Below are 25,394 nucleotides of genomic sequence, written 5' to 3' on the forward strand. Positions count from 1 at the left end.
TCAGAATTGGAGAGGACGCAGATGGCGTTGGAGTCTGTGTGACGACAAGCACGCTAGCTGCAGCCTCGTCCATTCCCCACCAACTCTCATTCGTCGATGAAGCACGACTCGACGTGACCATGCCCCCCAATAATCTCCATGGCCTGGGTCCGTCACGCCAATCCTACGACGCCCCTCTTTCGAATTGATCAAATGCTTGCTCCCACTTCGCTGTGACGGTCGAGCGAGCAATCTGGGGGTCCCCGCGCTCTGGTCACCCAACAGAGCACCGAGACAAATTGACGGAGACCAGAGGCATAGAGACAGACCACCAACGCCAGGACAGTGTCGCCGGAGCCGTGCCGGGAGTCTGTGTCTCGCTGACACGGTTGTCAGCTGTGCCTCGTCCCTTTTTTTTGTAATTCCGTCATCCGATGAACCTCGCATTCGCAGCTGCTCCATCTCCGCAATCCCACGTCGCAGGAAGGTTGCGCAAGTGCCTCGCCATGCACTTCAACCGTCTGTTCATTTAAATGAGGTCGGCTTATTTGCGTTTCACAGGGTCTTACAAGAGGGCAGGTAGCGGCCCAAGCTTATTTTTTTACCTCAAGCTTCCCACGGCTGCTTCTGACAAGAATTGTACGTAGATACCCGTTCTCCGCACTGCGCCTCAAGTTGCTTTTCCCCGAGTTTCGGGTGCACACGCAGTATTATAGTGGAAGGAGTCTGCCGCGCTAGAAGCACCATTCTTCATGCGAATATTGCAGCGTTGGTCAAAGTGGTAGGAAACTCAATTGGTTCCAGCTATATTTATATACAATCACTTGAGTGGGGGTACATGTGAAGCTCCAATTGTTTGTGAAGGTAGTCATCTTCAGATATCCGGTGTGCCCCCTTGCAGGATTGCTTAACCATTTTCTGAATAAACAATACATACTAGAATATCAGATTATACATAGTTATACGATTAAATGTACATACGCGTCAAGGCTGCATTTGCCGCTGCGCAACAAACCTCTCTTCGACTCGCCGGGGTACTACGTGTTATTCAGGCCGGCAATCCGAACACCCAACCCGAGCAGCCGTTGGGAGAGGTGTGTGTATTGATGATGATGATGATGATGATGGCGATGATATTGCTTATGACGATGATGCCCACAAATTCCTGGGTCCAGGTATCGAGTCTGCCAGGTGTACTCCAAAGCTTAGCAGACATCTTTGTGATTATTCGAGAGGCTTCTTGGCGTCCAAGCTGTCTTCATTGTAGATATCATACCTTATTTTACCGTTAGCAGTTTCACATCCGGCTGTCACAAGAGTGTGAAAAGTGATGTTCAATTTCTCCTTGGCACAACTCCACGCCAGAATAAAGATCATCGCCCAAGGGCTCCTGGGTTTTCTTCGGCGAGCAAACTATTGAGACAATACTTCACCGAAGTATGGATGGAATCAGTTATGTTGATGGTGCCAGTAAATCGCATTGGGGGTGGAGACGTGAGAAAAGAAGCCAGCAAATATATCGGGAGAGCTGGAAAAAATTGAGTACCATCGTGGTCAAGGTGACACTGACATATTCCGCAATGGGCTATCAAAAAGGGTGACCAGTCATCTTATCTGAAAGTTATCTAGTGTACCCGAAAGCCTTGCACAGCCCTCTTTATCAAAGATTCCCTAGGATTGGATTCGAAATCTTGCTGTCGATTAAGGGCCTGTACTGATGAATGTTGAAACAAAGCATGACATCCCAGAGGCATTCTTTCGATATGGCCACTTATAGCAGAACTCCAAAGAAATGATCTTGAAAGCTTTGAAATCGGTAGTTAGAGCCCCCTCGTGTCCAAACACAAAGTTACTTCCTAGCTACCTTTGACAGCTTAAAGTTCATTTTTCACCTGCCAACATCATGGAAACCCTCCGAGCAAACTCATTGCTTGCTGATGGGATCTACAATAGTCAGTAACTTCAGCTTAGTAGTGCTGGCATTGAACGCTGTGCACAACTTGGTAGAATCTACGCCGAGAAGGTTGATATTCGAAGGACCTCGGAGAAGAGTGACAGAACAACGAACATGATGGACAGGGTCTGTGATGGGTTTTCAGGACGCAGGCAGTAGTGCCAGAAATTGAAATTTTTAGAAACTCAAGGGCTTCATTGGCAGATGTTTTAGCTTTCTCGATCCAAGATGTACCATTGTCAATATTTTGGCTCGAATTGCTGCGCCTGACGCCCCGGGGCAGAAAGCTCGTTTGTTCCATTGCATTGCTCCGTTTGTCTTGAGGAGGGTTGGTTCCCTGGGAGTTGTCGAAAGGGGATAAGACCATTTAACTAACAGAGAGTATAGTACGCCCTGACGGTCTCTGGACTTCACTGTTTGGTATTGTGTACTTTGCTAGAGTGATATAGTTTGTACGTGGGCTATATTTAGATTAGAGACTTCAAAACAAGCCTCTAATAACTGGCTGCCGACAATACAAAATTTCACATTTCCAAAACAAGCCCTCAATGATATTGATACACCTGATTAGAAGTGCGATTAACACAGGTTGCTTTCATTCCCCAACTGTTTAACCTAGCATCGCGGAAGCGGGCCTTACACCCCTACATTACACACAGTACACACGGGGATGCACTGCGTTAGAATTCATCTATGGACCCTTGGAAATCTCATTGACTTGCATACCATGCGGCTTGAGGTAGCGTCGGCCGGCCAGTTTGATAAGGTATCTTGATTGATAATCAGTGGCATTTCCTGGTAGACGAGCTAGCGGTTTTTCTCTGTAAGTGATCCTATTCCCCTGTATATATCTGTCCTTCTCACTAGCATTACATAGTTATCACAGGGTTGCAAATGGAGAATGCCGCAATGCTACAAACATGACCACTGTTCATTCGGATTAGGATTTCAAGATTATGCTATTCTATGGTGCGGTTTACAGTGCAAGTCAAGAATTGAACTTCGTCCTTGTGTGGAGGTTGAACCTCTAGCCTGATTGCGTCTCTCCCAAGTTTCCGCGTTACTTAATCCATGATTTGCCAACTACTGGGTTAAAGCCGTGTGTATGACCTCTCCTTCGGCACCTTACATTGGGCTGTAGCTTGCCGGTTTCGCAGGCTTCATGTGGAAGTTTTCTCCGCAACATTTTATGATATCATGGTTTATCGCACCATTTGCCATGATTCGGAGGTTAAGATCAAAGCTAGCGAAAACCACCTGTAAAATCATAATGGTCTTGACAATGTCGACCATGTCAACACTGGGCATCTGCGGGATTTTTTTTGAAACATCTGTAACTATCCAATAAATATTTTCTTGTTGTTATTATATTCAGTTTCGTCTTGATAAATTATACCGGAATCAAGGTACGCCTGCATTTATCCAACTTACTATACTCATGTTTATAGAACTGAGCCGATTTCATCAAAAATCCTAAAATTGGTCATCCAACCTTAAGCTGGATGACACATAAGTAAATTTACAGTCTGATAAGGAGACAAAAAGCAAGAGATCATACTAAACCCTCTAACATAGAAATATTTCATTCAAACGCCTGAATCATTTTATAGAGGGATCCGCAAATCTTAGCCTTCAAGCAGACGATTTCACAAGGGAATGTGGTATGGCTATTACTCAAACCTGCCCACTCTCTTTCCTCTCGATTCTAATCCCCTTGTTCCCTTTTCTTTTTCTTCTCTCCATACCTCCACGGCACAGCGACTGCGCAATTGTTCTACGAGCTAGTTCGACAGGCCTTTTTATTCCATCCATCTCGGGAGAAAGGAGAGATGGTGACCCAAGAAAAACCTCCATTGTATTTAGGTCAGAAAGACGACTCCATGGTCCCTGCTCAAGTTTGCTTTGATTCATTCGGAGAAACATTGTGCGAATCCTTCATTCAATCCACCAGTCATGCGTCAAGACACAGCGACACTGGACGGATCTCCATTTTTCCGGCATAAATGTCCTGCATGTTCAGTACTTTTTTCCCTTTAGATTGCGTCTGTGGCAACAATCCTGCGTCAAAGTTGTTGATATCCCTGATGGCAGAGTTCTTGGCCGTCATAATAAGCACCGAAATTGCGGGGGAAGCCAGCTGCATCTGCCCGGCCCGGGCTGTCCTGTCCGGGCTACCTTGTCCGGCACCGCCAGATATTATTGATTAACTGCATAGAAATCGAAACTATATTTTCAGAATGACAAGGATAAAAGGCGCGATGGCTTTGCTGTGTAGTATGTGATTTAAAGCAGTACTTGATACCACGGACTGTATTTTGACGGGATCAACCCTTTTGTCGGACATAGTTATTCTACGATTTCATCTCATATTAACTACTTTTCCAGAACCACAGGGATGAGATGAAGTTTGGGGCTTGTACCTTTTTAGGCCTGCTTTTGGCCTGGGCCAGAAATGCTGACGGCCAGACCATATCTCGCAGCCCAGTGCCTGGATTTGTCAAGCTAGGAAGCGCGAATAGCCCCCCAGACATCCTTATATCTTCCAACGAAACTGCGGGTGTTACTCGAACAGCGACTGACCTAGTCCATGACTTCGGTCAGGTTCTTGGCAAAAATAGTACACTGTGGTTCGACGAACTCAATGGCACAATTTCATCCATCATTATCATCGCCGGTACTTTAGGTCATTCAGGAATCATCGCTAACCTCAGCAAGAATGGTAGAATCAAGAGCGTCGCTGATATTGAGGGAAAGTGGGAATCTTACACCCAAGAACTCGTCCATAATCCACTACCTGGGGTCTCCCTGGCCCTTGTGGTAGTCGGCAGCGACAAACGTGGCACTATATATGGCCTCTACTCTATATCTGAGGCAATCGGTGTCTCTCCCTGGTACTGGTGGGCTGATGTTCCTATAACTCCTACGGAAACTCTCTATTTCGATCCCCGGGGCAAAATACAGGATCCTCCTTCGATCAAGTACCGCGGCATCTTTATCAACGACGAGGAGCAATGCCTCACGGGGTGGGCTAGTTCTAGATTCGCACTCGCAGGCGGGGATCAACGCAGACCCTTCACTTCGGAGTTCTACAAACGTGTATTCGAGTTAATCTTACGACTCAAAGCAAACTACATCTGGCCGGCAATGAAGTACAGCATGTTCTACGTCGACGATGCCAATAACGGAAAATTGGCTGACGACTATGGTATCGTGGTGGGAAGTAGTCACCATGAACCCATGGCGAGGGCCTATGTAGAGCAGACGAGATATGTTAGTGGTCCTTGGGACTGGAGTAAGAACTCCGAGAATATCACGAAATTCATGAGCGTTGGTGTTGAAAGGTCAAGGAATTGGGAGACGTTATACACGATGGGCATGAGAGGGGAAGGAGATCTTGAGTCACCAACGCTCACAGCACCTCAACTGGAAGAGATTCTCAAGGTCCAGCAGGAATCTATCAGCAAGACTCTCAGTGTTGACATCAGCACGATCCCGCAGACCTGGGTTCTTTACAAGGTATGCCGCCCCGGCTATTGTTTTCAGTAACCCGCCACAAAGTATGGATGGGGAATTACACCCCTCCTCGCTGACCATAGTCAAATTATAGGAAGTCGGAAAATACTACCAAGCCGGCATGCAAGTCCCAGAGGACGTGACTATGATGTTTACAGATGATAACTACGGGAATCTTCTGAGAATACCTTACCCTAACGAGGCATCGAGATCTAGCGGGGTGGGCATATACTATCACCTCAACTACGTCGGCAGACCCAGGCAGTACGAATGGATCAACACTGTTCAGCTCATAAAGACCTGGGAGCAGATGCAGCTTGCTTACGATAAACAGGCCCGAGAGATCTGGGTCGTTAACATTGGTGACATCAAGCCGCTTGTAAGTCATGTTTTACCACGTCGTATTTCCACCGGCGTCCGCTTTTTCCCTTGGAATTTAACCATCCGTTTGAAGGAAATACCTGCAACACACTTCCTAGACATGGCATATGACATGTCAAAACACAGCGATCCAGATAGCACTACTAGATGGGTAGTTGGCTGGGCCTCAAAGACATTCAATTCAGCCGTTGGCAACGCGATCGCTGATATCCTCAACCGATACGGCCTTCTCCTAGCACGCCGCAAGTATGAAACCCTCAACATGCCCCCCTTTGTATACAGCACATCGCACTACGACGAAGCCGAGAAGGCACTCGCCGAATGGAATAGCCTTCTCAATGACGCCATGAGGGTCTACAATATGCTTGGGGCTATTTATAAAGCAGCATTCTATGAGATGGTTTTACACCCCATCGAAGCCGGCCAGGCCGTAAATGAGCTCTACATAAAGACTGAGATCGGCAGACGCTATGCGACTCAGCACCGAACCAGCACCAATAAACTGGCGGCAGATGCTCGAGCTGCTTTTGCCCGGGATACGGAAATATCTGCCAAGTACAACTCAATCAATGATGGGAAGTGGAACGGGATCATGTGCCAGGTACATATCGGCCTGACGACCTGGTATGAATCCAAGACGGACAACTTGCCCAGGCTCTCTTATATCGGCGACTCAACCGTTCCAAAGTCGGGGATTATGGGCATTGCTGGCCAGGGCGACGTTCTGCCTGCGTCCAGCAACAACCTCTCGATTGTCCTTCTTCCTATGAGCCCTTACATGCCTCCGACAGAGAAGCGGTGGCTGGATGTTTTCACAAGGGCAAATGGAACGTTTTTGTACAACATACATTCGAATGTCTCCTGGGTTTCCATTTCAAACCCTACCGGCAATCTATCCTCGCCTGGAAACTTCTCAGACGCCCGCTCCATCATCAAGGTAGACTGGTCCTCGGCGCCTGCTGGAAAAAGTCAGGCTGCCCTTAGCGTTCAAAGATTAGGTGGCAGCTCGAGCGACACAGCGACTGCATATCTTCCACTTTTTAACCCGTCTGTGTCCAAGCAACAACTCAAGGGGCGATACGTCGAGTCCAACGGTGTGGTTGCCATCGAGGCAGCACACTACTCCCGCGTTGCTGACAAGAGCGGTATCCGCTTGGCAAAGCTACCATATTATGGCCGTACCCTGTCAGGAATCAAGAATCTGCCAGTCACAGCCCCGTCGCTCACTGTTTCGACCGCACCGAAGGTGTCCTACGACTTTTATACCTCCAGCGGTGGTGCTGAAAACGCAAACGCCAGCCTGAGGGTCTACCTTGGTGGCTCAAGGAACCACGATGGCACACGGCCGCTTAAGTACGCCTTTGCCGTTGATAATAGAGACATAGTCACTGTTGAGCCTGTCCAGAACAACCCGATGGGCTCAGACCCAGAGGGCTGGGCCGATTCAGTGATTGTTGGTGGCTGGAACGTGACTTCGCCTATCGACGGCGGTTTGAAGCCTGGGCCTCATTCACTGGATCTGTGGTTATTAGAACCTGGCGTTGTGGTGCAAAAGGTCGTGATCGACCTTGGGGGTGTTTTGGGCAACGGCCTGGTACATCCCGAGAGTTACAAAGCATAGAGAGACCAGCAGAAGAGACCCCCCAGAGACACGACTGTCTTGTTTCGACCAGCCCGGTATAAATCTGTGATGATTGAAACAGTTGCGTGACGATTGTGCTGTAGTTGTTTGGACGCCCCGGGTACGTCATGCAGCTAGTCACCAAGAAATGAAGAACCCCTCTCGCAAAAAAAGTCATCGTCATGACCAGGAAGAATGTAATTAACAGTCAAGGGAGACAATTTCCTATGTGATTACTAAATTCACTTTCTCATGATGCAATTTCTGTTCACCACTGCAATGACTGGTGCTAAACAGTCAATGATAATAAGTCCTACAAGGTGCCTACGGGAAGTTTGTGTTTTCAACATTCTTTGTTTTTGTGTCTCTACCGAGAATTTACCATCTTTTCGTGATACTAGCTAGGCCCAATCCTCACCTATTATACGGATGACGGGCTTCGGTTTCGAGTCTCACAATCACAGCAGGCGCACTCCTCTACCTACGCTGCGTGTCTCGAATACTTCAAGAAGACCGGCGCCCATTGCCTCTTCCAACACCCAGTCGAACTCCAATCCATAAAACTCCTTCCATCTTTTCGTCCGTCCTGGCAGCACGCCGGCGAACTCCCCCCTGGCCCTCCTTGCGAGGCGTGCCTCGTCACGGGCTACACCACCCTCCCAACGTTCCTTGAGCATAGACACTGGCATCTCCCTAAACTGCGACTTGGACAAAAGTTTCGTGAGGTGTTCCAATGCCGCCGCGCTTAGCTTGAGAAACGACCCGTTCCCGGGCACCGCGATGGTGAAGTCGGCTCCCGAAGATGACGCGTCGGCGCGGGATAGGCGCGGCGCCCCTCCCCCGCCCCCCGCCGAGTGTATTGCTCCTTGGCCTCCCACGGCGTCGAAGCTGCCAGATGCTGCGCGAGACACCGCCTGGATGCTCATCAGACTTCCACGATCCTCTGGACGCAGGTGCAGGTTCATCAGCGGGGTACCCACGTCCTGCGGGTGTATTTTGGCCGTCAAGAACCCGGCCCGCACCAAGGCATCGGCTTGTCTGTGATTGCAAACGGAACGCGGCATTGTCTGCGCCAACGGGTTCCCTCTGAGGAACCCCAAAAAAGAATCCCTCGCTGCCTCGTCAAGCTCCGCAGACTGCGAGATCATCTCCTCCAGCTCTGAGGTCTGAACGAGGGCTTCACCCAGCCCGCCTCGACGTTGCACATAGATCTTGCGAACCGCTCCGCCGCGCTGCAACTCTGCAACCTCCCGCTCCACGGCGGTTGGTGAGGCGAGGAGCGCATGCAGATGAGAAATAGTCACCAGCCCCGGCATGGCATTGTGGTAATTGAGTACCTCGGCGATGCGTGTGGAGTTCATGCCCGCCGCCTCTGTGGGTACCGGGCCGAACATGTGGCTGCGAGTGTACTTGATGGCCTGCACTACATCGCGAAGCGACATGTCTGTCGCCAGCGCCGCGACGAGGCCGGCATCGTCGAGTCTGTCGTGAAAGAAGTCGTCATCGTCGTTGGCATCCACGTCCGCCAGCGCGGGCTTCTTCCTGGCGCTGCCGCCGGCCCGGGGGCTACCGGTTCCACTGTTCTTCCGTGGCGAAGCCGACGTTTTTGGCTTTGGTTTCTTCACGCGGCCGCCTCCTAAAATTGACCGGAGACTCATACCTCTCCGTGCGAAGATGCGCGCGTACCCGGCATGCAGGGTTCGGCAGCAACGATTTGGAGGTGAAAGCTCGAGGGTGGGATGAGCGATGGTTGTCCGGGAACTAAGGCCGGCGCTCCACCCCGTTTTAAAGGGTGTCTGGATGCCGCACGTACGCCGCGCCCTTCTGGGTGTCGATTCCGGGTGGACCTTGTGGGGGTGGTGGTGGCGAATCCGACAACAAACCAGCCATCCTTGGGTTCGGGCATGATTTGATACTGGATCACTAGACGGCAGCCACACCGAATTAATCAGCAGAAATGCACGCCGCCACGCACACCAAACTGCCACATGGAGGAAAGAGGCAACAACTGCAACCCAAGTAAGCAAACGTAGCAAGGCGGGCGGGTATCAGAGCTGGCATTGGTTGTGCTGAGTGATATGAGAAGATACAATTTCTCCTTCATCTTTTCCGACCTAGGTCTGATGGGTGATTTTCATTCTTTATTCTTTATTGTTATTATTTAGCTTGGGTAAGTAGCTGAGACCAAGTGTGTGATTGATGTTTGTTGAGGGATCAACAGCAACCTGAAGACGAACATCAAAGAGAACCTCGGCGATCCCTCATACGACCAGTCAGCACATGGATACCTTCGTGTTGGATCGAATAGATCTTTATGAAGCTGATCTAGCGGGAAAGGTTTTAGGCAATGCGTTGTTGACTAGAGGTTGGAAGGCATGGTTAGTAACGTCGACGTCGAGGGCTCCTCAACTCCCCTGAAGAGTACCACAGATTGAAACATTACAAGCAGAGAGGTTGTTGCTACCAAGTAGTATTGGCGTGAGCCGTCAGCACAGAACCCCCGGACAAATACTCAAGGCATTGTCTCAATGAAGTGCCTCACTTGACCTTCGTATCAAGGAAACTGATGAGTTGTATGGGCTGAGTTTTATGGGCCGTCCATATCGAAGAAATGAGGCCGCACCCCTGACGCCTCTTTCTCCAGTCTAGAATGTGAGACCAGAATAACTGATCGATTCAAACTTGTTTGCTTCTACAGGGAGGACTTGCTTCAAGTTCCTCACGTCTAAATATTTCAAAAAGCTATCAACAACGGAAGTATGTAAGCACCTCGCTGAGTGACGACTAATCAGTATACAGCCAACCTCCTTTTTGTAAACCCCCCTTTTTCGTTTTGGTATCCGTATCAACTCCAGTCAGAATAGGAAAGTTGTTTTTGTTCACCAGGCACTAGCCGGCCATGGTCAAAATGTACGAAGTGATGGAGGCCATCCGCTCACTTGTCAGCTTGAGTGACATCCTCAAAAGCTCTTGGGCGACATCCGGCTGGTCCTTCTGGAGCCGTTCCCATCCCTCTTTGTCCATGCGCCATGCAACGCAGTCCCTATCAACCGTCACTGTGGCCGTCCGGTCCGTCTCCGAGAAGAAGGGCAACTCGCCGCAAGTCGTGCCCGCCACAATGCTCTCTGTCAGCGAGCCTTGGGGTAAGTCGTAATCAGCGCGGAGTATACCCTTCTCAACCAGGTAGAATCCCTTGGCAGGTTCACCTCTGGAAAACAAAACCGTACCAGCCGGGTATTCTTTCCTGAAAAAGTAGCCAACTGCCCTGAACCAAAAGTCTTCGTTTTTATCGCTAAGCCCTTGGAATATCTGCAGCATCAACCTCAGAGGCTCCTTAAAGCTCTGCCATTTGGTTGTACCTGAAGATTCCGTATTCGCCAGCGCGTTCCTGGCAGCTTCGTGTAAGTGGTTGCGCCTCGGTGAGTTGATTACCATGTCGAAGGATCCCCGGTCTGACTTCGCAGGTACATCGAGGCTGGCAGTCGGCGCGTGACGAGTCCCCTTTCGAAGATCCTCCTGGCTTGCATACAAAGTCTTTAGCAGCTCGTTCTCACAGCTCTCGAGAGCCGAGTTGAGGTCTGGAAGCAAAGTGACCTCAATGCTATCATTGCCGACTCCCATAGCTCGTAAATTTCTGCCGACCTCACTCTCAGCATCCTTTCCACTAATCACAAGGATTATTCCCTTGTTGTCCAACAGTCTGCTGATGGTATTGAATGCTTCGCCAGCTGAATAGTCTAGGCCTGTGACATGATACAGGTCGAGGATAAGATACTTGATTGGACTCTGAGCGAAGGCACCATCATCGATCAAAGCTCGTATCTTCTCTTCGACACTGACGACCGTACCGAAGAACAGGAAGCCGGTGAGCTTGACGATGTAGATCTGCCGACGGACCTCTTGCAGATAATGATGCTGTGACGGATTTCTACGCACAGTGGAACCGACGATCTCGCCCGTGTAGCTCGCCCGGACAGCAGGTACCCTCGACGTTTGGATGATAAGTGATACGAATGCGAGAATAATACCAACGCCAATGCCGATGACAAAGTCATATATACCCATGACGAGAACGATTACGATCACCTAGACGGGGGTTAGTTTTGTTCCAGGGAAGAGAGACAGACAGAGTAACTTACCGTTAGGTACTCCGCCAGTTTCAGCTTCTTCCTCGGAAGCCAGACAGCCTCGAGGAGAAGCTCAAATCCAAGATCAAAGATCAATGTGCCAACCATCATGATGGGAATGAAACCAATTATCTTCGGGCCAATGATCATTACGCCAAAGGTCAGAGCTGCTAGCATGACGCCAGCAAGTCTGCTATCTCCTCCGGATCGCATGAAGAAAACGGTGTTGGCATACACAAGGTAGTTTTGAATGCTACCGGCTAGGCCAGATACGAAGTTGGAAACACCGTGAAGTTTGAGCTCGCGGTCAAGATCGGCATGGTCTTCTCCCGTCTGCAAGGCAAGTGCCGGGACGTTGATGGGAACATGGAGAATACCGAAGAAGGTAAGAGCAAGCATTGCAGGGATACACTCCAGTACGGCATCCCACTCAACAAGGTTGAATTCTGAGATGAGCAGTCAGCACTGATTTGCACGTATAAGGCGACGTCGACTTACTGTACAGCGTATAGAAGTACCACCAAGGCTCATCTGCCGGTGGCCCTTCAAAAATCCAGCCATGGTTTCGGAGAGAGTCGGGTTCGAGCGCATCCAACGAAAACACAAAGAAATAGAAGACGATCGGAATAGATATGATGTACAGCGGCAGGAAGTACTTGGACGCCCCCTTGGCCTGGCTGTAGAAAAGCACAGTAGCAAGCAGAAGGGGAGTGAGCCACAGGGGTATCGTATCGGCCTGGAACAACTTGTGAAGGGTGTCCAAGTCGTACTCAAGGCTGCCATCCATCCGGGCTGAGACTTCAAACCCCGTGGCAACCAAGAACCAGCCGACACCTCCTATGCAACCAATCAAGATGTGCCTTGGGATGAAGCCGACCATGTAGCCGAAGTTGAATTTTCCCATTAGGTAAAAGACCGTGCCTGTCATCATGGAGCTGATGGCATACGAGACAATAGTCGTCGCGATCACAGCATCGGGTTGGTCTCGGCCAACATGGTCTGTAATTGTTTGGGCCATGTTATGGAAAAAGGGCACGACTTCAATCTGTACCTAGTTTAGCAAAACCCCGACCGACCTGATTGGGTGGGACTTACCAGCTCAGAGCCAACGCCACCCTTGAAGATGCTGCCGGTTGAAAAAGTTAACTGTGAGATAATTGTGCTAACATAGAAAATAGATATGCCGGCTGAGCCCAAACCGGCGAAGATAGGGTTGCCAAGAGGGAACAGGATCATGCCTAGTTCAGTTAGATCAGATGAAATAACGATAAATGCTTTCAGGGGCTTACCATAAGACAGGGCGTCCAGAACATTGAGCAACAACCCAACGATTACGGCCGGAAGGCAAGATACTGGAGCCACCACCGCGTTTTGCCAAATGGCCCGACGGTTCCAGGCTTTGGGACTCGTCGCAGTCCGAATACCATGCAAAATATGCCCCTCCACATTCACAGTCAGATCTTTCAGGCCACGGAGCCATAGCTTCCTGGGCTTCTGTTCTTGCCCTTCCACATCGATGCCGTTGGTGGTTCCGTTTGTGCTGTAGCTATCGTAGCTATCAGACGACAACCTAGGGATCAGAGGGGTTCGCTCGGTGGGCCCATCCGCGGTGCTTGGTGCCGACCACTGCGCCTCTCGTTCCGGCCTCTCCGCGGACGGTGCTCGCTTCGGCTCAGGAGTAGATGGCTCTAACAGCTCGGGCTGGGGCTCGGGTGACGGGTCGCGATGCGATTGAGGAGGTGACTTCTTCAGCAGATTTGTCAACATCGAGGGGCCGTCCTCTGGAATTCTTTCGGCATCCTCCTCTGGTGATGGTGGTTCGGAGACCTCCTGTATGGTTTCGGAGCTTGTAACGCGAGCGAGTTCGTCCTCGTCATCCTCACTATCCGAAACCGCTGTTTCCCGAGCGAGAGCTGACGATTGCGAGCGTTGACGTGAAAGGAAAGCTGGGCTTTGGCTCGTTTTCTTGTCCGACAAAAGGTAGGAGGCAAGTTCGGCGGTATCTTCGCGAACGTTGCGGGCATACTGGGCGCTATCAATGGGAGCTGCACGAGGTATGTTAGTGTGTGCGACAGATGTGACGTATGCGCCAGCCATGGGATGCTCACCTAGGTGGTCCCTCACGGTGCCGTGGATGAAGGAACGAATCGGCTCCCGGTGACTCGAGCTCATGGAGGACGACAGAGCCCTCGGGTCAGGACCTGTCTGGGAATTTCGGCCGGGACTGAGCAGCGGGTTCTCAGGGTTGGTTTCGCCGGTCCTCTGAGAGCTCAGCGACGCGGCCCTTCGCCGCCATGGGGAGAAGCCAAAGTTGGGGGACGACATGGCTGACTGACTGGCTGGATTGGCTCGCTGGCTAGCAGCGAAGACGCCGAGGTTCACCGGTGCACCTTTTGAGGGCGCCAATTGTCGCGGTGCCAGGCCAGTGGTACGGCTGATTCTTGCAGCCGTTACCAAATCATGGGAAACTGAGCTGGGGTGTGCGCGAAAGGAAGAAAGTGTGTGGTGGGCGTCGGCGTTGATAAGAGATGGGAAAGTGTATTAAGTGATACTAGACGGACGGGGCTAGATCTACAGGTGGAGCAAGGATAAACCCCGTGTAAGCTTTCTGGGTGCTGTGCGGAAAGGCCAAAGGCTAAAACCAAACGCTAGATGAAGACAGTAGACGGCGCGGTAGGAGTGGGCATATGGGAGAGGGAGAGAGAGAAAAGGTTGGAGGTCAAGGTGATGGAGGCTGTCGTCAACATGGCGCGCGCGCACGCAGAATTCGACGAACGAACCTTGAACCAGGTCAAATTTGCATTTTGCATGTGGCTCTTCGCCCCTCACTAGCGCACTGCTACGGCATGCTACCCTTACCGTAGGTACCTACCTATCTTCACAGAACCTCAGGCTAGGTAGGTAAGTAGCGAGCGCATACCCTCGCAGTGTCTTTTGGGCCGGCATGGGCATTCCACAGCCCCGCGAGCCCAGGTTGCTGTAGGTGCTTGAGTCGCACTACGTAACGCCGCAAGGATCCCTGCCCGTACAGGACGGCGGCCCTCCACCGAGCCACTCACAGGTGCTGCAGGTAGTGGAATGGGAGGACGGCAGTCCACTGGCAGCAGTGGCAGCCCACCCTCTCACTCGACACCCCCCACTTCGGATACAGGATCCCATCGTCTTTCGCTCGTCGGAAGCCAGGGCCCTTCTGCACCACCTCCCAAGCTCTGGACCTGCCTGGACCTGGACCTAGGGCCGTGGGCCGCAGGCTACGGATGGGAAAGCACCTGAAGAGTGCGGGATACTTTGCGGTTTGTGTGTCAAGACTGCCTTAACCCAGCCCAAGCTCAGGTCCGGATGGCCAATGCAGTGCTGCAAGTTTCCTCCTTCACAAATTTCGTGGGGAAACGGCTTGGCAACCCGATTTGGTGTCAATTGATCGTCATCGTCTTCTCCAATGGCTCAAAAAATATCTGCAAGAAAACAAGCCAATCCATCGGCAGCCAAGGCGTCTCCTCCTTCGGCCCTTTGCCTGGGCTGACGGCCGGCTGGCGGGCCAGGGCCAGTCAGCCAACAGCAAGCGTTATGCAGCGCACATGATGCAATGCGGCGCACAAGGTGCTAAGGTACCTTGGCAGTGTCCGCAACTCGGGAGCCCTGTGGTTGACTTTGCTGCCCGTCGCAGGTTTTGCTGGATGGTGGCGCCACTAAGAATTTGCCGAAGAGACATGCAAAGTTGTCGACATGTCCAAGGTGTCCATGCAGCAAGCCCATCGTCGAGGGTCTCTATTGCGTTTGCTCCTCCTCATCTACTGCCGATATCGCGACATCTGATGTCCATTCCCTGCGTAACCGCTCCTTATCTGAGCCATACAAGCCGAACTATCGAGTCTCGGCCATTGGGTCCAAGAATGTGCGTGCACGTTTGCTACCACATGCGAGACAGCTTTCTCCAATTGTTCGCTTGTTGCTGGCATGGCTGAAGCAGTGACGCCCGTCGCACACTCGGTCAGCACGGCAACACAGATATTTCGCATGCCATGCTGCCCGAATCCCCGTCATTGCACCTCCACCCAGGAAATCGCGGCCCGTGGCACGTTGCCGTGTAGCCACTTTTTCTCCCCCGCCCAGAGTTGGCCGCTCCGGAAGTCATCCGCCCTGCAGATCGTGCCCACATCCTGCCTGCTCCGGGACATGTTCTGTTGTTCGCGGTTTCGTCACATAGAGTAGGTCCGATGTAGGAGAAGCCTCCTCGAACCGCTTGGTCTTTGCTTGCGAACTCCGTTCCCCCAAGCCCCCTGAAACTGTATGCTGGTGCCCCGCGCATCCCGCCGGACGCCAGCAAATATGCTCAGATGCCAGGTTGCTTGCATCATCTTGACGCATCACTATTACGATATCCCGTTAGGAATGGCGCACCACATGGCGTACAAATATAGATGCCCATATGAATCTCAACCGTGCATGGGTCTGGTCAAGGCGGCCTTGCATCCCTACCCCTCACGCTCTGCTGATCTCCAAGAATGGGAGAAGTGAAGACACATTCTTGTTAGTGCCGTTATCTCCAGACTTTGATCCAGCGCAATTCGATTTGCGCCTCATCATCAGCTGAGTTTTTGGAGATAACCCTGCGCTATGAGCCGCTCCACGTCTCCCTGCCTCACGTAGAACTGGCTGTTCTTGGTCAAATTGATGGCGCTAAGTCCCCGGCGTCAGACGTAAACTTCATCTATGGCTCAAGAGGTTTAAAACTTACCCGTACTCGGTTTGGATCTCCCCTGCATCTTTCAGGACCCTCACGTCGATGAAGAGGTCTCGTGGCGGCTCCAGACTACCCGTCAGGTCGATATCGGTCCACTGGCCCTTGTAGGCAGCCAAAAGGTCACCATACTGCCTCGCATAGTCCTCCTCTTGCGGACTTAAACTGCTCGTCGGCCCCTCGGCGCTACCATTGGATCCGCTGGTCAACGATCCTGTGTTGCCTCGTACCTGTTGTCCAGAAAGGTCGAGCACGTCTACCCCTTTCCATGCCAGCTCTTCGAGTTTATCAGTTCGAGTTCGGTGGTATGCGAGGAGGCATCGCTTGTTCCTTCGCATTGAAAGGTAGTTGACAAGCACCGTACATGCCGTTGCCTGGTCTGCTGATGGGTCGAAAGAGCCTTGAAAGGGCTCTAGCAGCTCCGTTACATCTTTATCAAGGTCTCGAACTTCGCGCGTGACAGCGCGAACTATCTCGGCTTGGTACGCCGGCAGGTGAGCAAGGTTTTGGGTTCGTTTAGCATGTTGCACCTACACAACACATTAGTTGACTGCACCCATGCACGCTGGACAATTGCTCTTCAGTATAGTCATACCAACTTGTTGCCGAGGTCGCCGTACATCTCGGGCGAGTAATTTTGCGCTTAGAAGGTTGGACAGCTAGACATGAGCCGAGAATAGTGCAGTGACCAGTACGCGTTATGTCGAAGTCGCGTTGAAGTTGGCGGTTTACAGGCACAGAGAGGGCATGGAATCAGCTAGGTCAGCCGAGTCGCGTCGCATTGGTCTGACCATTTTGGGAGGGGCCACGACCTAGAAGCGAAAACGCTGAAGTTGCCCCTCACTTGGCGCTACCCCACTAATATTTTCCCTTAGGAATTCACGCATTATTTCCGGACATCAAGGTCAGAAAGCCAGAGTTTTACCCCCTCAACCCCCTCCTCACCCCTCATAAATACACACAAAAGCATAGACACAGTCATCACAGCCATGAAAGCGGAAAATTGTTTTACTTGTTCAAAAGGTCTTCATAACCTCGTTTGTATTCATGAAACGTCTTGAGCCGCACTCTTCCGTAGGCGAAAGGCATTGCCTTCGCTGGTGCTGAAAACCCTGCGTTTCCTGAGCCTGACCTTTTTGTGAGGATTCTATGGATTATCATATCTCCACCTTCATGCCTCGTGAAATCATCCCTCCCATCCCTTCATTAAGCACCTTACAGCTTCTGCATGGCAGCAATGTCAACACTCTGCACGTACTCCTCGAGCGAATCGGAGATCTCCTCCTCGAGCTCGGACAAGCTGATCTTCTCGTCCTCAACGACAAGGTTGATCTGGAGCTTCTTGATACCGAAACCAACGGGAACAAGCTTAGAGGCACCCCAGACAAGACCGTCCTTCTCGATGGCGCGGACGCCAGCCTCGAGGGCAGCCATGTCAGTCTCGTCATCTATGATGAGGCATTAGCATTTACATCCGATTAGAAGTTTTTTTGCAGTGCAACATACCCCAGGGCTTGACATCCATTGTGACAACGGACTTGGCAGCAAGCTTAGGCTTGGCGTCCTTCTTCTTCTTGTACTCGGCCAGACGCTCCTCACGGATACGAGCAGCCTCGGCGTCCTCCTCCTCGTCGTCAGAGCCGAACAGGTCGACATCGTCGTCCTCCTCCTCAGCGGCGGGGGCCTTGGCGGGGTTCACGGGGAGCTCGCTGGCCTCAGGGCCGTAGACGGAGTAGGACTTGGAGGCATCACCAGGGAGGGTAGCAAAGTCACTCTCGTAAGAGGAGATGTGCTTGTACCATCTGGCGGCGTGGGGGTACTTCTCCGAGTCGGGAGCAGACTGGAGGGCCTTGAAGGTGACAACATCGGCCTGGGAAGGAGTGTGACTATGCCGATTGTTAGCGGCGGTCTCGCCCAAAGTTGCTGATGCGTCAAAAGTGAATAAGCAAGGCGGGGGTCAGAGTTGCACAAAGTGCTGGTTGGGTCGTCAAATAGCAGGTCTTGAGGCTGCCTCTGAAACACGGACCAATGTTCCTCATCATGTTGCCGAGGGGGATCAAGCGAATGATCGGAAGCGTGAAGCGGTGAAAGGGAGGATTCAAACTTACCCGACGATGTAGGAGCGGGTGGTGAGCCAGCTGTTCAGCACTGACTCACTTGTCAGTCGATGAAAGAAAGAAGAATTCAACGCTGCAAAAACTTACTGGCAGCACCAGCATCAGTGAGAAGGTCGGCGAAGCCCATTTTTGCGGTTTGAGAAGTGTGAAGAGGGAAGAAAGGGGGTATCAGGAAAAGAGACAGGAGAAAGAAGGATGTGTTGAGGATCAGGTAGAAATAGGTCGAGGTGGGGTTTGGGAAATTTTTGACCTGTTCTCTTTGATTGCGGTGCTATCTGCTTCGAAGCAGCACGGTCCCCACATTTGGTTGCCCAGCGCCCTGCCACGCCCCTCCTCTCGGAAGATCAACGGCCCGAAACAGCTCCCTGCCCATGGACCCGAAACGGACGCCACCAACCCACCTCAGGCAGGGAGCTCCTACGCAATTGCAGTTGAGAGCTCCGAACCAAACGAGCTTACCTTGACGCCAACCACACCTTTCTCTAAAACGCTTTGCGAACCACCACGAACCTCGGGTTTATATCACTCTACCTGCACCTTCCGCCAGTCGTAAATACTAAGAGCACAAAATGTCGATCGTGCCGATAATAACCTTCAAGGCCGGTATCTGTGAGGCTGACGTTAGTGGCCCGGCTCCTATGCTGCAGACCTGGGTTCGCTGACCTAGAAGACAGACCTCCAGCAAGCCTTACAAGATCAAGCCGCAGGCGACTCCCGGTTACATTTACCTTTACTCCGAAGATGGTTCGTAAAGTCGTCTTCGTCGTCAAGCTGAACCACGTCTAATTTAAGGCAGACTTGATCCATTTCTGCTGGCGAGAGCGCAGCGTTGCCTTGGACAGCCCGGACCTTGACCTTGTCATGGTACCTATGGATGGTGAATTCGTCGCCCACACCACCACCGACCAACCCACAGCGAAGACAAACGGCCGCATTTTCATCCTCAAGTTCGGTTCCTCCTCCCAGAGACACTTCTTTTGGCTCCAGTCCAAACCACAATCGCGCAATGGAGACCCAAGCTGGTTCAGCCCTCGCGACAAGAAGATTGGCGAAATTGTCAACGCGCTTTTGCAGGGCGAGGAAGTCAATGTCGGCAGAGAGCTAGCGCAAGTCCGCAATACCAACGACAGACGTGACGATGATGATGACGAGACGATGGAAGATGCCGAGGGCCACGGAGATCGGAACGAGCAGTCTCATGGAGGCAGCGGCGGTGCTGGCCCGGGCGCCACAGGCGGCGATGTCCGCGAAGAGGGCGAGAATGCCAGAGAGGGTGGAGGTGACGGAGCACGAGCGTAGGTTCTTTCCTAATGCATGTCTCTGTTGGTCGGAGTCTAGGGTCATTGGAATCATGCAGACTACATGGGCACTGGCGAGGGAAAAGACGCGAGGCCTGCGGTATGGCACCACCTGTACTTTTAGAGCTTTCAAAAGACACGAGGTTTGGGGTTTGCCTATCAGCGCGGTGCCCATGGCTTGATTCGTCCAATACATGTTCCTGTGCTAACTGCTTGATAGCGCCGCTGGTGGCTCCAACACGGATGCGGATGCGGCTGTTCGGAATTTTCTGGCGTCATTACAAGGCAACACGAGCTTGGGCGGATCGCAGCAAGGTAGACAGCAACAACACGCCGACAAACCCTTTCCTTATCTTAGCCACCTTCTCCCGAACGAGATTACCATCCCAATGCTTCGAACGGCTTCGGAGGAATACATCGACAGCCTCTTGGGCTTTCTGCCGCCAGCGATCCTCGTTCTAGCCACAGATTCTGATGATCTGGGAGACTCAGAGCCCACCGCTGAGGCAGCGGACGCTGCCAAAGCTACTTTAAGCCTAGCAGAAAAGAAGAGCTTGCTGGAAAGAGTTCTTAGGAGCCCCCAGTTTCATCAGGCACTCGGCAGCTTGACCATGGCGCTTCGGGACGGCGGTCTTCCCACCATTGCGGAAGCACTCAATGTCAAGGTGCCGAACGGCGGTTACATGAGAGGTGGTGCTATGCCTTTGGGCGGCGGCGAGGCCGTGGAAGCCTTTGTCGAGGGAGTCAAGTCAACAGTCAAGGAGAAGAAGCAGGGCTAGGCGAGTAGGGAGAGGTATGCCAGGGCGGGGCGATGAGATGATAGAAATAAAGATCATAGAGCGTCTGGTATCGGGCTACTCCGCCAGCACCAGGGAATGATAACGACGATATCACTTACCAAATCCTTTCTGATGGCCAAATTTGATTGATTCTTAGAATCCTTCGTCGCAACGTTATGAACAATATTCAATCAAGCCAAGGAAACTCTGAAGATTACAGCCTACCTGTGCTGCAAAGGCAACGTGCCTTTGGGCGAGGTACTACCTTACCTTAGCGTAGTTCGATCCGATGACCCCACACTGCCCTGCATTGGCTTCTATGGATTCCCTGCACCTTGCTGCCGTTGCTCCACTAACGTCACCAAGAATGCGATTCGGATTTCGCACTACGATTTACCAGCCTAAAGGTATCGCATAATCCTATTGACGTCTCAAGCTTATTCATTTCCACACCTCGCCGAATTCACGAGAGATAACGACAACCCCTCCGAAACGCCCGCAATGGCAGACCAATTAAAAGACCCGTTGCCGACTTCCGTCGACGACTTTGGCAACGATGAACGGATTTCCTTCTCCAAGCTTGATAACAAGTACCTCGCCGTCCTCGACGACGGCACCGAGCTCGAGTTTGACCCGGCGACATCCACCTGGGCAGAGGCTGCAGATGTGCCCCTCGACGAAGATGAGGCCGTAACGCAGCTCGCAGATCTTTCAAGAGCCGGCGCAAACACCGGCCCAGGCTACACCAACGGTAGCAATTCGCAACAGCAATCCACCAACTCCAGAAAACGTAAAGACTCGCCTACGTCAGCAGACGCCGGCGGTATGGATGGACAGGGCGGTGGTGACAACGGCAACGGCAAACCCCGTCCCGCAAAGAAAGCCAAGCCGGCGCGCGCTCCGCCGCAACCGCGACAGAACACGGCCGTCTACGTTACGGGCCTACCCCCCGATGCGACGGTCGATGAGGTCCACGAGCTCTTCTCGCGCAAGGCGGGCGTGATCGCGGAAGAGATCGACAGCGGCCGGCCGCGCATCAAGATGTACACGGACGAGAATGGAAACTTCAAGGGCGACGCGCTAATCGTCTTCTTCAAGCCGCAGAGCGTCGAGATGGCCATAATGCTCCTTGACGACACGGAGTTACGCTTCGAGCCGGGTCCGGCAGGTGCGCCGAAGATGCGAGTCCAGGCCGCGGACTCGAGTTACAAGAAGACAAAATACGACGAAAATGGAGCGGAGGTGAATGGCGGGGGAAATGCGGAAGGTTCGGCAAACGGTCAGCCGCAGCAGAAGAGAGAACGCAACGACAGGGACAGGCAAAAGATTATTCGGAAGACGCAAAAGATGGCTGCCAAGCTTGCAGACTGGAGCGACGACGATACAGCGGCGATCCCTACAGAGACCATTTCCAAGTGGGACAAGACGGTGATCCTGCGGCACATGTTCACGCTCGAGGAGCTAGAGGAGGACCCCGCAGCACTGCTGGAAATCAAGGAGGACATTCGCGAGGAGTGCGGGAAGCTGGGTAACGTAACCAACGTGGTGCTGTACGACGAGGAGCCGGACGGCATCGTGTCAGTGAAATTCTCCAAGCCCGAGGCGGCGCAGGCGTGTATACAGCTCATGAACGGACGGAGTTTTGACGGGCGGGTGGTTGAGGCATCCGTGTCGACGGGGAGGGAGAGGTTTAAGAAGTCGAAGCAGGACCAGCCGAGCGACAGCGACTGATTTGGTGTATTTCCATGTGCAAATGCGAGTCGGAGGATGCTTGGAAGCGTGAATGCCTCTGGTTTCAAATACGTCATGTCACTATCACCATTGCTCCATCCCGTCCTTTTCTGTGCTATCCTCCCCAGTTTCATCCGTTATCTTATATCAGGGGGGGTTTTTTTTTTTGTGCCTCTAGTTTCACTAAGAATGCTTAAAGACAGCGGGCTTAAGCAAGGACTAACGGATATTCGGGGGTTTCAGTCATCCTTATATTAAACAGATACCTTATGTACCATAGATGCTTTTGATTACCGTGATCACGAGAGGGTTCACAACACTTCAGAGGGCAGGCTGGTTTACAACGTATATCTTTTTTTCTTCGTTCTTCTTCGGCATTGCTGATCTACGAAGGGACGTCCCTGATGCCCAATCTGATACCAGAACTTGTGATGGTAAGACGCAATCTCCTCGACCGGGAGGTGAGTACTGTGTGGGCTTATAAGCGCTTTCAAGGTGAGGAAGCCGCCGAGCTCTCAAGCGGCCTTCTCAACCTGAATCTCCGTATTCTCGGATAAGACGTACCAGATTGCCGCCTCAATAATCCTGCATACAATCCTCAGCTCGTGGTCGTCTGTGAAGGAGTGTCAGTGAACCGATATTGGGCATTGCGGGCAGAAGGTGTGATAGTAGTAGTAGTTGCTCTCTCGACTGCAGAAAATGTGAACTGTGGCTGTTCTTATCCGTCAACTGACGTACCTCGCGGAGCGTAAACCATGACGAATTCCTCCGGCACCGGCATCTGAACCAATCTCCCCTTCCATGCCAGGGGATGCCGCTGACCCCATCCCTTGACCAGGACCTCCCGGATGTCATCGGGATGCAGATTCATGTGCAAGGAGTGGTCCGAGTCGTGGACGTGGCAAACCTCGCCGTTGCACGTTACGTTGACCGGGTGCCGCGCAAAGAGCCCCAGGCCGTGCTTCTCAAGACACGACCTCGCCGTCCCGAACTGGGCTGGACTTGCGGCCGCGAGCCTCTCCAGCGTCCTCCGTAGCGCATGGTAGTGGGGCAAGGCGCCGTGCTGGTCCAGCTGCCGTTGCGGCGCTATGCCGGCCACCAAGGGGCGGGGCCCGGGGCGGTAGGGCAGCCGGTGCTGGTCATCTTGCAAAATGCCCCGCTTCGGGAGGCGGTTGGGATTTGGCTTGGGCGCCGTGAAGGGGTCCCTGAGCGCCCACAGTCTGAGCCAAGCTATCCTGATGTAGCCCTGGAAGGTTGCCGGCGTGCCGCCCGGTCCGAGGCCGATGAAGTTATGGTAGTCATTCCGCACCAGGAGAAGGATTGGTACGCAGACGAGAAGAAACTCGGCGACCCGGGGCTCGAGAAAGTGGATGATGAGGGCCAGTGTCATGGAGAGGGCGAAGATGGCCGGTCCATTGAGGGTGACTGAAATGGGTTCTTGCTTGAGGACATAGCTGACGGCGACCTGGTCAAGGTCTAGGCCCAGACATGCGTCTGGGGTGGCACTTGGCTCTTGATGGAGGTGTAAGGTCGACGTGGTGACGGCGACAGACATGGCTGCGTTGGTTTACAAGTCGCTGAGACGCATGGGCACTAATATGCACGGCCAACAAGCTGCAAGTAAGGAGCAAGTATATTTAAGCACTGGTTTTTGTAGCGAGGGAGCGGCGGGACGAGGTATAAGTAGAAAAGCAAGAGTGGGAAAACGAGGCGAGGTGAAGTTTAAGTAGGAGGTATGAGGGCCAAGCTGACTTGACACGGAAACGGGTGGCCACGAGGTTCGACAAGCCACCGCTCTCGTCGCAGGTCGAAGTATGCGGGGTCGGTAAGCTGGCAGCTGGGCGTAAGGTGACGGCTGATCAAGTGACGGTGTTTGACAAAAGCGTCGGTTTGAGTGGCTAGCGAATTGAAGGGAGCTTGAACCATACGCCGCATATAGCCTTTGGCCTGCAACTCATTGGGCTCGTGCGAGGCATAGATAGGCAAAGTTACCGCCTCGGCGACTAGTGTAGGGCCAAGCGGTAGTACTAGGTATGTGCCGATGCGCTGGGAGGCCGACTCCTGTACTTCAGACTTCCAGGACCAGGCCATCACGGGGGCAGCCAGAATGCTATATTCAGTCATAATATTAGTTCGACATCATTCGCGGGTTGTTGCGATACGAGGCAGCATGTTTATTGAACACGACAGGCGTTCAACGTAGCCGGACCTCACTCGGGACTGACGGGGCCGGTGGTCACTGGACGGGGAGTACGGATAAGATAGACATGACGTTGGGCTGAGGTTGCTAAGTAAAGTTCCACCGCCTCTTCGGGACAATAACGCCCAGCGCGCCGGTGACGGACGGCCCTGGGATGCCCCAAGACGGTGAAGGGTCAGGAGGATATGTCCCCGAAGTTTGATAGGAGCCGCCAAAACACTGACAAGCCAACAAGTGACTACCGGTATCCCCCGCATTGGGAGGCCACTTGAACGGTTTGACGGCGGCGGATCAGCCGACTCCCTTCTGAATCCATGTTCATTGGCTGGCTGCATAATGATGTCGCTTATTGAGATCTTTCTGAAGGCAGTGAAGCCTTCGAGCCGAGGGCGATTTCGGCCGATTTCATTATTATTTTCTGCATGTTGATACTTTGGTTTGCATGAGTGGCTGCTGATTGGACTTCAACTCGTATTCTCAAGTCTCGGTTGTGCTCCACTTTGGAGACCGTCGACAGCAGGCGATCTTGAGTTGAGTTCCAGCCGCAAGAGCAAAACTAGTTTCTTTTTGAGGGTCACATAGTTCCCTCAAGTACCAATTGCTACAAAGGGAAAGCTAGGTACCATGCTGCGTCTCACCGCCAAGTGATTGCTAGAATAACAAACCAAATAAAAATGCATACCACTGCCGCAAAATAGACCGACGGGTCGTGGTTATGCGTCTTTGTCAATGAGCATTGGCAGTTCTCCTTTATTTCGCCTTGATCAATCAACGCCGAAATAATTGACCGAGGCAGCGAGGGTACGTGAACCGGCATGAACCTTTGAGGAATGTGGCTTGCCGCTGTGTGGAAGTTTGCTGAGAGGCTGTTCCTGACGGGCCGTGCTAGGTGAGACGGGACGCGTCAAGGCCTTGCCCATAAAAAAGTTCAATACTATGCAGTCCGCCCACCC

The 25,394-nt window shown here is 52.4% G+C and overlaps 8 protein-coding genes across 8 annotated transcripts; 3 read left to right on the forward strand and 5 right to left on the reverse strand.

Annotated features, from left to right (window-relative positions):
• Window positions 1–4,170: 4,170 nt before the first annotated feature.
• EsH8_I_001171 (uncharacterized protein) lies at window positions 4,171–7,448 on the forward strand (the record flags this gene model as incomplete). The annotated part of the gene is made up of 4 exons (XM_083268584.1): window positions 4,171–4,207; window positions 4,626–5,449; window positions 5,541–5,825; window positions 6,000–7,448. 4 exons carry the CDS (start codon window positions 4,171–4,173, stop codon window positions 7,446–7,448), a joined length of 2,595 nt encoding a protein of 864 aa, XP_083119022.1.
• A 458-nt stretch (window positions 7,449–7,906) lies between these two features.
• EsH8_I_001172 (serine-threonine protein kinase 19-domain-containing protein) lies at window positions 7,907–9,141 on the reverse strand (the record flags this gene model as incomplete). Its single annotated transcript, XM_083268585.1, has 2 exons — window positions 7,907–9,084; window positions 9,135–9,141. The coding sequence occupies 2 exons, from the start codon at window positions 9,139–9,141 to the stop codon at window positions 7,907–7,909; spliced, it is 1,185 nt and encodes a 394-aa protein (XP_083119023.1).
• A 1,196-nt stretch (window positions 9,142–10,337) lies between these two features.
• On the reverse strand, window positions 10,338–13,900 carry EsH8_I_001173 (sulfate transporter family-domain-containing protein; the record flags this gene model as incomplete). The annotated part of the gene is made up of 6 exons (XM_083268586.1): window positions 10,338–11,534; window positions 11,588–12,021; window positions 12,074–12,620; window positions 12,671–12,813; window positions 12,865–13,620; window positions 13,684–13,900. 6 exons carry the CDS (start codon window positions 13,898–13,900, stop codon window positions 10,338–10,340), a joined length of 3,294 nt encoding a protein of 1,097 aa, XP_083119024.1.
• A 2,261-nt stretch (window positions 13,901–16,161) lies between these two features.
• EsH8_I_001174 (DNA replication protein PSF1) lies at window positions 16,162–16,938 on the reverse strand (the record flags this gene model as incomplete). Its single annotated transcript, XM_083268587.1, has 3 exons — window positions 16,162–16,255; window positions 16,314–16,846; window positions 16,912–16,938. The coding sequence occupies 3 exons, from the start codon at window positions 16,936–16,938 to the stop codon at window positions 16,162–16,164; spliced, it is 654 nt and encodes a 217-aa protein (XP_083119025.1).
• Window positions 16,939–17,531: 593 nt separating this feature from the next.
• EsH8_I_001175 (translation elongation factor 1 subunit beta) lies at window positions 17,532–18,560 on the reverse strand (the record flags this gene model as incomplete). The annotated part of the gene is made up of 4 exons (XM_083268588.1): window positions 17,532–17,764; window positions 17,823–18,202; window positions 18,425–18,464; window positions 18,521–18,560. 4 exons carry the CDS (start codon window positions 18,558–18,560, stop codon window positions 17,532–17,534), a joined length of 693 nt encoding a protein of 230 aa, XP_083119026.1.
• Window positions 18,561–19,002: 442 nt separating this feature from the next.
• EsH8_I_001176 (proteasome complex subunit Rpn13 ubiquitin receptor-domain-containing protein) lies at window positions 19,003–20,510 on the forward strand (the record flags this gene model as incomplete). Its single annotated transcript, XM_083268589.1, has 4 exons — window positions 19,003–19,053; window positions 19,108–19,177; window positions 19,230–19,728; window positions 19,952–20,510. The coding sequence occupies 4 exons, from the start codon at window positions 19,003–19,005 to the stop codon at window positions 20,508–20,510; spliced, it is 1,179 nt and encodes a 392-aa protein (XP_083119027.1).
• A 501-nt stretch (window positions 20,511–21,011) lies between these two features.
• On the forward strand, window positions 21,012–22,241 carry EsH8_I_001177 (U2 snRNP complex subunit CUS2; the record flags this gene model as incomplete). The annotated part of the gene is made up of 1 exon (XM_083268590.1): window positions 21,012–22,241. One exon carries the CDS (start codon window positions 21,012–21,014, stop codon window positions 22,239–22,241), a length of 1,230 nt encoding a protein of 409 aa, XP_083119028.1.
• A 515-nt stretch (window positions 22,242–22,756) lies between these two features.
• On the reverse strand, window positions 22,757–23,796 carry EsH8_I_001178 (uncharacterized protein; the record flags this gene model as incomplete). The annotated part of the gene is made up of 2 exons (XM_083268591.1): window positions 22,757–22,854; window positions 22,980–23,796. The coding sequence occupies 2 exons, from the start codon at window positions 23,794–23,796 to the stop codon at window positions 22,757–22,759; spliced, it is 915 nt and encodes a 304-aa protein (XP_083119029.1).
• Between the last annotated feature and the right edge of the window lie 1,598 nt (window positions 23,797–25,394).

The sequence above is a fragment of the Colletotrichum jinshuiense genome, chromosome 1 (genome assembly GCF_051148585.1).
Source record: "Colletotrichum jinshuiense chromosome 1, complete sequence".
In the NCBI taxonomy this organism is placed as follows: Eukaryota; Fungi; Ascomycota; class Sordariomycetes; order Glomerellales; family Glomerellaceae; genus Colletotrichum; species Colletotrichum jinshuiense.